This window comes from Mesoplodon mirus (assembly GCF_964341445.2).
Source record: "Mesoplodon mirus genome assembly, chromosome: 15".
Lineage (NCBI taxonomy): Eukaryota > Metazoa > Chordata > Mammalia > Artiodactyla > Ziphiidae > Mesoplodon > Mesoplodon mirus.
Genome location: NC_138991.1, coordinates 27,192,844 through 27,203,846, shown reverse-complemented (window position 1 = coordinate 27,203,846; position 11,003 = coordinate 27,192,844). Strand labels below are relative to the sequence as shown.

General features: G+C 42.9%; 1 protein-coding gene across 1 annotated transcript; it reads left to right on the top strand.

Annotated features, from left to right (window-relative positions):
- Nucleotides 1–887: 887 nt before the first annotated feature.
- On the top strand, nucleotides 888–10,176 carry DEFB123 (defensin beta 123; the record flags this gene model as incomplete). Its single annotated transcript, XM_082644500.1, is given in 3 exon segments — nucleotides 888–945; nucleotides 10,028–10,044; nucleotides 10,048–10,176. Coding segments are annotated over 3 exon segments (204 nt in total).
- Nucleotides 10,177–11,003: the final 827 nt, after the last annotated feature.

Below are 11,003 nucleotides of genomic sequence, written 5' to 3'. Positions count from 1 at the left end.
ATGGTTTTCAATGTTATTTTGTCTTGTAAGCCCTTTTATACCCTTGACCTCTGTATCAAATAGGGTCCAATCAGGAAACGGAAGCCACATAGGATATTTAATATAGGGAATTGGTTACACTGTTGTCGGAAGGCAGAAGCAGCAAAAAGAGGACCCTGAGGAAACAGATATTAGTAACCACAGAATGCAGCTAGCACCCTCAGGCTGCAGGAATTGAGGGAAGAGAACGGATTTTCAAAATCTAAGAGTTCAGAGGAGGGACCCCCCCAATAGCTGGTTCTTGGACCTTCGAGGAAGGGGCACAGCCTGGCACCCAGAAGGCCTGACCCCATGGGTAGCCCTCAGATGACAGGGGGTTGTGGCTGCTAGTACTTCTGAGACGGCACAGCCAGGCTGGTCAGGGGAGCTTCATCTCTTACTACCATTCTCCTGCCGGTTTTAGCCCCAGTTACATCATATTTCTCATATTCAACACCAACAGAAGCCTTTGTACAGACTTTCCTTTGCCTGGAACACCATTTAGGCTCATCTGCCTGGCGTTTTGGTATTTATTCCTCCAAGCGCGGTTCAGTGCCATCTTCTCGGCGAAGTTTTTCCGGACCTTCCGGACTCCGTGTGCGTGGCGCCCCCTTGTGGTCCCTTGGTTGGAGGTCGGACCTCGTTGCTTGACCTACATGAAGAAAAGAAAGCGTGCCACTTCAGGGCGTGTGGCTGCACTCTGTGGGGCTCAGGGGGCGCGGGGGCTGTACCCACGGGCGGCTGAGGGCACGTGCGGGTGACATCTGTTCCGCTTGGACCAAGGGAACGGGAGCCAGAGAGGCCAGAGCTCTCCCCCGTTAGCTTTGCCATCGCATTGGACTTGCAGCTTCACTTGGCCACTTCCAGCCATGAAGCTCCTTTTGCTGACTCTGGCCGCACTGCTGCTCTTGTCCCAGCTCACTCCAGGTAACCTGGACCTCTTCAGGGGAGCGGGAGGGTGTGGAGAGTGTGGAGAGTGAGACCTGGTCACGGAATCCCACGGGCGAGGGGGATGAAATAGCATTTACAGCCCAGAGTGCCATGAGCTGTGATAGAGGGGATCTAGGGTCCTGGGGTGCACATGGGAGGGACCAGCCCAGGCTGAGGGCCAAGAGAGTCCTCCCGGAGGGATACTCTTGAGTCCTGAAAAGTGGTTAGAAATTAGAAGGGGAAGGAGAAGAGGTGGAAGTAGGAAGGGTGTCCTGGGTAGAAATCCTCTAATGCAAAAGTCCGGATGTGGGAGAGAGCACCGTGCCTTCAGGGAGCTGGCACAGAATGGAGGGGTGGGGTAAGGGTGTGGCAAGGGGTAAGGCTGAGGAAGCACTCAAGGTCCGGGTCTTGATGAGCCTTGAATGCCAGGTGGGGGAGCCATGGGAAGGCTGAAGCAGAGGAGGGCCGTGGTCAGAATTGCCCATTCCACCAACTCTAGCATGCCTGCCTGGCCCTTCTTGCTCACCTGGCAGAAATTTCTGCCCAGCCAAGGCTTTCAGCTCACCTGTCCACAGGGTCGGAAGGTGTGTATTTCCTCACCTCAGCCCTTGTATCTGCCTGTGGCAAATGCCTGAAACACCACTCAGCTGGGGATAGACAGGAAAGCCTTAGAACCCAGGTTAGAAACTGCTCAACCATTTTCTAACTCTGTGACCTCCAGCAAGCAGCTCAGCGGCTCAGAATTGCAATTTCCTCATTTCTCAATCTGCTGCAACAAAGGCGTGCGTATAGTAATATCAGTTTGAGGGAACAACATTGAACACACTGAAATTTTGGTATGCAAAAACCAGTGTAACTTCTTCATTTTATATAACTCATCTAAATTTTCCCAGGAACTTCCATCCAGCTGATGGGACAGTTTAGGGGGAGGGGTGGTGGAGGGCACTTAGGGACTGTGCCTAAACTCAGCAGTTAAATAAATATTCATCTGTCCTGGTTTAAAACCGTTTCAAGTTAATTCAGTCTCTTTTGAATAAATATTCAGTCTTTGAGCATTTCTCCTTCTGCTCCCCTGCCCCTTCCCAGGATAGCCCCTGGGTTTAGGAGAAGGTAACTTGATATGTCATGATTTAATTTATTGGTTCATTCAGTAAACATGATTGAATGGATTTCATGTTCTAGGCACTCTGATAGGTGCAGGAGGTAGCACAGTGAACATATCAGAACAAAACAAGGTAAGCAAAGTCTTCAGCCTCTCGGAGTTTACATTCTACTGAGAGAAACAGAAAAAAATTTTTAAATAACTGAAACATGGGCTTCCCTGGTGGCGCAGTGGTTGAGAGTCCGCCTCTCGATGTGGGGGATGCGGGTTCGTGCCCCGGTCCGGGAAGATCCCACATGCCGCAGACCGGCTGGGCCCGTGAGCCATGGTCGCTGAGCCTGCGCATCCGGAGCCTGTGCTCCGCAACGGGAGAGGCCACAGCAGTGAGAGGCCCGTGTACCGCAAAAAAAAAATAAATAAATAAAAATAAAAAAGTAACTGAAACATACAAAATGTCAGGTGGTGAGTATAATGAGCAGACTAGGTGGGAAAGGGGATAGCAAATACCAGGGGAATGTGGATTTGCTGTTTTAAAGGGGTGCTCATGGAATGGGTCACTGTGACCTGAGGGAGAATAAGGGGTGATCCATGTGGATTTGTGGAGAAGAACATTCAAGCTGGAGGGAACGTGAAGTGCAAAGATCCTGGGGCAGGAGCGTGAGGAGGTAGGGCTCAGCGCTGGACCTTCACTGACTTCTAGGACGATGTCCCTCATTGTGTGTGATCCCGTGACTGATGAAACCTCTTGGTCCTGTCGAGAGCCCCACTGACTCAGCCCTTCATCTCAGCCAAATCTTCCATCTGATTCCTAGGTTTCGGCTGTTCACACACAGCCCCTCCCACTGCCTTCTGCATAGGGATCTACTCCTGACAGGTCTCTCAGGCTCGCAGCTCATCACTGGTTTTCCTATCTTCACTAGAGACACAAGGGAACTTGGGGACCTTCTGGATCTATTTTATGCCACAGGAAAGGAGAGGGAGAAGCTCAGCCACTTCCCTCAGCCATTTCTAAATCCCCCTCCAGGTGGCACCATAATGTGCTGTGGCGATGCTGTTAGCAATTTTCCTGGGCTACGGTCTGAGGGCAAAAAGTAAATGCCCTCTTCTCTGGCAGTTTCTCCAGACCAATCTGGGTGTTTGTAGCAAGAGATTCTCTTGCCCCTGCCCTTCTCACATTACTTATCTCTACTTCCTAGGTGTTCAGGTCGACCAGCGGGCCTTAGTGGGGGAGGGGAGGAAGGTCTCTGTCTCTAGCTTGCTGGTGGATCCACCATCATCCTGGCTGGCAGAGGCAAGGTGTGGGCTCTGGTGGAGCTCTAAGGCCTCCTCCTGCTGCTGCTGCAGGAAGTGGATTTAAGCACCCCAGTTTCCCCTAGGGAGAGTATTTCCCTCTACTTCCTATTGGGTGTGGTGATGGTAAAGGATATTAAATGGAAGTTTCTTTGGCCGGACCCTCAAGCCTTTGCCTCCTGTGGCTTATGGTGAGGTGGTATTACCTGAATCCACCAGGCTCAGCTAATATATAAAGGAGCTCTTTGAAATTTGGAAATCCCTGACCTTTCTAGATAAATTTCGGTTCTTAAAAGTATTATCTTGCTATAAACTAAAGCAACTCATCTCATTTAAGCTGAGCAATGACTTTGTCATCCTAACTGTTGTTTACTATTACCCTGAAGCCCAGAAACTCTGCCCATTTTTGCTTTTCAGCAACCAAAGGGCCTCATGATTAAAGGGGGATGAAGTAAGTATAACTTTAATATTTTCAAAATTTTTAGTTCATTGTGGAATTCGGGACATATATATAAAGCCCAAGAGCCCAGCAGATGTTAGATTTAGGTGTGATATGTCACACCTCTTTCCATTATACCTCCTCATAGCACCCAGAGTTCTTCCTTTATAATTTTCAGCCTAACTCTAGTCAATCAAATATCTGCGCAGCTATTTCTTGAATAGTTGTTCCTCATCTCCCTTCCCCAACTAGACTGGAAGTTCTCTGAGGGCAGGTATCTGTCTCTAACTTGTTCCTAATTATATCTCCAGTGTATAGGCTTCTCAGTCTACACATGTATTTCCCTAGGGCAGACATCTAGAAAGGAAATTGCTGGTCAAGACTGCACAATCTGAAAATGTGCTAAGTAGCCTCCAGAGAGGCCGAAACGAAATGTATGAGACCATCTTTCCTCTCACTCTCAACAACAATTCATCTTGACACTCTTGAATTAAAAATTGAGATTTCGGGGCTTCCCTGGTGGCGCAGTGGTTGAGAGTCTGCCTGCCAATGCAGGGGACACATGTTCGAGCCCTGGTCTGGGAGGATACCACATGCCGCGGAGCGGCTGGGCCCGTGAGCCACAACTGCTGAGCCTGCGCATCTGGAGCCTGTGCTCCGCAACGGGAGAGGCTGCGATAGTGAGAGGCCTGCGCACTGCGATGAAGAGTGGCCCCCGCTTGCCATAACTGGAGAAAGCCCTCGCACAGAAACGAAGACCCAACACAGCCATAAATAAATAATTTTAAAAAAAAATTGAGATTTCATTGTTAAATGGTAGGTATTTTTTTCTTACCTTTTTTGTAAAATAAAACACAATTACAGATACTGAAAACCACATAAAACAAATGTGCAGCTTAATGAACTGTTATAGAGCACACACCCTTGTAACACCATCCAGGTCAATAAACAGAACATTGACAGTCACCTCAAAAACCCCTCCACCGGGCCTCCCTGGTGGCGCAGTGGTTGAGAGTCCGCCTGCCGATGCAGGGGATGCGGGTTCGTGCCCCGGTCTGGGAGGATCCCACATGCCGTGGAGTGGCTGGGCCCGTGAGCCATGGCCGCTGGGCCTGCGCGTCAGGAGCCTGTGCTCCGCAACGGGAGAGGCCACAACAGTGAGAGGCCCGCATACCGCAAAAAAAAAAAAAAAAAAAAAAAAAAAAAAAACCCTCCACCTATGCCCCATCACAACTGTCTCTCTCCCCAAATTAAGTACTATCCTGACTTTTATAGCGATCAACTATTTGCACATCTTTATAGTTTCATTGCTAGGGCTGCATCCCTAGAAACCCTATTTCTGCCATGCCCACTTTTAAAATCTAACATTTCTTAAGATTTTTAGTTTTTCAATTTACTGGTTATATCTTCATCCCTTTCTTGCCTCTATAATTTATCTGCTGGGTCATTTGACCCATAGTTTCCCACAGTACAGATTTTGCTAATTGCATATTCAAAGTGAATTCAACATGTTCCTCGGACCTCTGTATTTCCTGCAAATTGGTGACTGGATCCAGAGGTTTGATCAGGCTCAAGTTCTACGCTTTTTGGCAAAACGATGGGGGATGGTATTTGCCTTTTTCATCAGAAGGCAAATAATATGTTTGTTATCTCTCTTTTAGTGACAAATTAATGCTCAAAGCTGAGATGCATTAATTCTTTGCCTATTGCAAAATGGTGATATTCTATTATGTGATTTTCACTAGTTAGCTGGAATACTAATATAACAAAGACACTCCTCATCATCTACTATTTGGTTACTCAGCAGTACAGTTCATATAAGAAAGACAATAAATGCTTGGTGATTTTTCTTTACATATGAATCTGCAAGATAATGATTTCTTTTCCTATCATCCACCAAATGTGACAAAAAAGTTTTTAATATCATCATAAACTCATAGATTTAAATATATTTGATGACTTTTCATTCATTGCAGTCTTCTTTTTCATAAATTTATTTATTTTATTTTATTTTTGGCTGCTTTGGGTCTTCGTTGCTGCACGCGGGCTTTTTCTAGTTGCGGCGAGCGGGGGCCACTCTGTTGTGGTTCGTGGACTTCTCATTGCGGTGGCTTCTCTTGTTATGGAGCACGGGCTCTAGGTATGTGGGCTTCAGTAGTTGTGGCATGCAGGCTCAGTAGTTGTGGCGCACGGGCTTATTTGTCTTCCTGGACCAGGGATCGAATTGTGTCCCCTGCACTGGCAGGCAGATTCTTAACCTCTACGCCCCCAGGGAAGTCCCCACTGCAGTCTTTATTCTTACTGAAACTCAGCCAGTGGAAGCCTAAACCTTATTTTAAATATCCCTGTTAGTCTTTGATGTTTCCTTGTGATAAAGTCCATCTTATAAACACCACGAGGGACACATCTGCAGTCTGACAAAGTTAAGCTTATTAACTTACTGAAGCAAAGGAAAATACACACCAAAGGAACTGTGGAACATCTCACCAAATGAAGGAACAAATAGGGTTACTATAGGATTAAGGAGAATAGCAGAGTTTTAGATAAAATGTAAATGAAGCAGAGTTTGTTTCCCTTCTCTCCGGGATCATGTTTGAAAATCATTGTTTCATATACATTTTGTCCAATTATCTTGTTGTTTAAAGCAGGAAAATCAATATGGCTCCTGTCACTCCATCTCAGCCTGAAGAAGAAATCCCATTTCTTTTTTTTAATTTTTACATTTTTTCTCTTTTTTCTCTTCTATTTCTCTTAAAATATTATCCGTTGAGATTATTTGCTTTTGTTTCCCTTTCAGGTTAGACTTTTTTTCTGAAAAGAATTTTCTTTAATTCCTAATTATATCTGTCACTGCACTTCTGAAATTTTTAATGCTAGTGGATTTTATATTATCTTATTTACTACATACAACTCTCTAAAATAGGTGTTATTATGTCTTTTGTTTTCAAAAGAGAAAAATGAAGCTCTGTGAAGGGAAGTAACTTGCTCAAGATCTCCCAGTTTACATGTGGTGGAGCCAGCTTTCAAATCCAGACTTTGGGGGTTTCAATAGGTGGGACAGTTCCTGGAGCAATCCCCACTATCAAATTAAAACTTCCATACCAATATTGTCTTAGAATAGCTTTTAAGTTTTAAAGAAACTTAAAGACTGTGATGGGTCAAATTTTTTATCAAGCTTCATTTCAAGCAGTTGAGAAATACCCCATAGCCATCTTAGTGTCTCCGTAATCCATCTGACTGAAGTAAAACCCCAGATTTCTCTCAGTTTATTTTTTCAGGATCTGGTGCTTGTGATGGCAGTTTGCTCAAGGTTCCAGAGAAGTTGTAAAAGATAATTTTTTAAAGTAAACTAATGATTCTCATACAGATATAAAAATGAACACATGTTAAAGATTTTATTTAATTCATAATGAGAGAACAAGGCAGATTTTGTAACTGATTTAAAGCATAAAGGTATACACACACTACTATGTATGATAGATAACCAACAAGGACCTACTGTATAGCACAGGGAACTCTACTGAGTATTCTATGATAACCTATATGAGAAAATAATCTGAAAAAGAATGAATATATGTATAGGTATAACTGAATCACTTTACTGTACACCTGAAACTAACACAACATTGTAACTCAACTATACTCTAATAAAATATTTTTTAGAAAAATTTTTAAAAGCATAAAGGTATTAATGGAGCAAGGGATTCTTGAAATGAATTTACAAGACAGAAACTTGTTCTTTTTTCCCCCATGGGGCAGGGGAAGGGAGGGAGTCAATTGAACCCCTGTGGAACAGAATTTTCTTGAATATATAGGAAATAATTATTTTTGCATTACAATCATTAATCAAGAGCTCATAGAGATGTAAAACTCCCACACAATCAGAATCAGATAACTCTGAAGTCTGTGATCTGTCTAGACCAGGGACTTCTGACACTATTGGCAATTATTGACACGTTGGCACTGTTGGCATTTTGGGCTAGACAGTTCTTTACTGTGGCTGTCCTGTGCATTGTAAGATATTTAGCAGAATCTTTGGCCTCACTAATTGCCAGTAGCACCCCACACCAGTTGTGACAACTAAAAACATCTCCAGACATTTCACTGACAAACATCCCCTGGGGAGCAAAATTTCCCTATTTGAGCCAAGTTTTTCTCTAAAACACGAATTTTCCCTAGTCTCCCCCATACTGGTCAAAAAATAATCTCAAAGAAAACTTGTTCCTAATCACAAAATAAATTTGGTCTAAACCTACAACAGAAAGAAGGAAATAATAAACAAAAAATTAATGAAATAAAGAATAGTCACAGCACCAAACTGCCTAAAGAAAGTAGTTTCACTGACACAAATAGAGGTTACAGACTTTATTCAGCTGATGGACATCAGGGAGCAGCTGAAGACCCAAGTCAGGGCAGGCTTGGAGTTTTTATAGAATAAAGAGAAGAGAGGGGTGCATGTTCTTGTTTGGGTCAAGTAGCAGATTTCATCTTTAACTGCTGCAAAACTTGTGTTTGGAGTAATTAGAAACTGTTCCAGATTTTTGTGCCTCTTGGTTGAGGCCATTGGTGCAATCCCATCCCCAAAACTGTCAGAGCAGTTCTTTTGAGAGCTGTTTTTGCAAGTCTTGAGTTTGTCGGTTAGTCAAGATTCTGGGGCAGGAAAGGTATCAAAAACAATATGGATGGTTGTTGCCAGGGGCTAGGAGGAGGGGAGAATGGGGAGTTATTGCTTAATGGGAATAGAGTTTCAGTTTTACAAGATGAAAAGAGTTATGGGAATGGATGGTGGTGATGGTTGCACAACAGTATGAACATATTTAATACCACAGAATGGTGCACTTTAAGATAGTTAACATAAATTTTATGTCATGTGTATTTTACCACAATTTGAACAAACATAAGTACAGCCACCTTCTTGATGATAGGCTTTGGCAAAGACAAAACAAAAATAAGGATATGAAGAAATTGATGGAATTTTAGCCAAATGTATATATATGTATAGTGTGTGTGTGTATATATATATATATATATATATATATATATATATATATATATACATACATACACAATGAAATACTACTAAGCCATAAAAAAGAATGAAATAATTCCATTTGCAGCAACATGGATTGACCTGGAGATTATCATACTAAGTGAAGCTGTATAGTGAAAGACAAATATCATATAATATCACTTATACATGGAATCTAAAATATGATACAAATGAACTTATTTACAAAACAGAAACAGACTCACAGACTTCCAAAACAAACTTATGGTTACCAAAGGGGAAAGGGGAGTGGGGGAGAGATAAATTAGGAGGTTGGAAATAACATATATACTCTACTATATATAAAATAGATAACCAACAAGGACCTACTGTATAGTACAGGGAACTATACTCAATATTTTGTAATAACCTATAAGGGAAAAGAATATATATATATATATATATATATATATATATATATATTTTTTTTTTTTTTTTTTTTTTTTTTTTTTACGGTACGCGGACCTCTCACTGTTGAGAGGCTCCGGATGCGCAGGCTCAGCAGCCATGGCTCATGGGCCCAGCCGCTCTGCAGCATGTGGGATCTTCCCGGACCAGAGCACGAACCCGTGTCCCCAGCATCGGCAGGCGGACTCTCAACCACTGCGCCACCAGGGAAGCCCTAAGAATATATATTATAGCACTGTGCTGTACACCTGAAACTAACACAATATTGTAAATCAACTATACTTCAAATTCTTTTAATTTAATAAAACAATACAGATGAATGCTGAAAAAATATGCTAAGTATAAAGAAGGTGCAAAATGCTGCACATTATACGATTCCATTGGCATAAAATATCTAGATTTGGCGAGTCTATAGCGAGGAGGGCACATTGGTGGTTGCTCAGGGATGAGTAGAGGAGAAATGAAAATGCTTAACGGGTGCAGGGTTTCTGTTTGGGATGATTAAAAAGTTCTGGAACTAGACGGTGATGATGATTGCACAACATTGTGAGTGTAATTAATGCCCCTGGACTGTACACTTTAAAGTAGTTAAACTGATAAACTTTATGTTATTTGTATTTTACCACAATTTTTCAAAAGGGAGAAGAAGGGAAAAAAAGAGAGGACCAGGGTCAGAGTCAAAGGAAACTGAGCACCCTCTATCACATCTGTTTTAATCCTTTTACAGACATTTCAAATCCAGAATCTACCTCTTCTTAGGACTGACACTGTCTCTGTTCTTCTTTCTTTTCAGGTAGCACCCTTAAATGCTAGAATCTTCATGGCAAATGCCACCAGAAATGTTTCAAGAAGGAAAGGGTCTATATTTATGGCACAAATAATAAAATGTGCTGTGTGAAGCCCAAGTACCAGCTAAAAAACCTTCCATGGAAAGTTCCTTGAAACCTAAAGTCATCAAAAGGCAGGTGAAGCTATGCTGAGTCTGACCACAGTGGATTCTCAAACTCTGTCAATAAACACTTCTGGCTGATCCCTGTGTTTGCCTGTTAGTCTATCCAGCGGTTCTCAGGAAATCCTCTTACAGATGATCTGTTATGTCAAAACTATTTTCATTATAATAATAAGACATTATTTGCATTTTATCTCACTTTCTCACAAGTGTGACATTTTCTGGAATCTACACGACACACAATAATATCATCATTCTGGCAGCTAATGAAATGTGTGCTTATGGATCCTTACATTTTTAGAATTTTTAAAGATAGAACCTTAAGGTATAAATGTGTTCATTTTCAGAGATTAACTCAGGTTGTTCTCAGTAATTCTATGGTACTCTTATTAGCTATCTTTAGCTATATTATTAATCTCTGGAACCTCGTTATCACCTAATAAATCACTGCTTTGAAATTCCAAAATTTTCCTTTTACCTATGTGGAAACACAACAAAAACTAAAAACATTTTGCTGTCTACAGGATCTGGGAGTCCCAGGGCTGGGGTCCTAGGGTTAGTGCCCACCCACTGGTGAGTGGAGCAGGACTTGTTGTCTACAGGATCTGGGAGTCCCAGGGCTGGGGTCCTAGGGTTAGTGCCCACCCACTGGTGAGTGGAGCAGGACCCTAGGGTCTCTGGCTGCAGGGCTCTTGAGGTCCTAGGGTTAGTGCTAGTGCACTGGTGTGCAGGGTTGGGTCCACGGCCCTCTGGTGGACAGAGCCATGTCCCAAGGCAGCTGTGGGCTCAGGGAGCCTTAGGGCAGTTAGGCCTGCTGGGG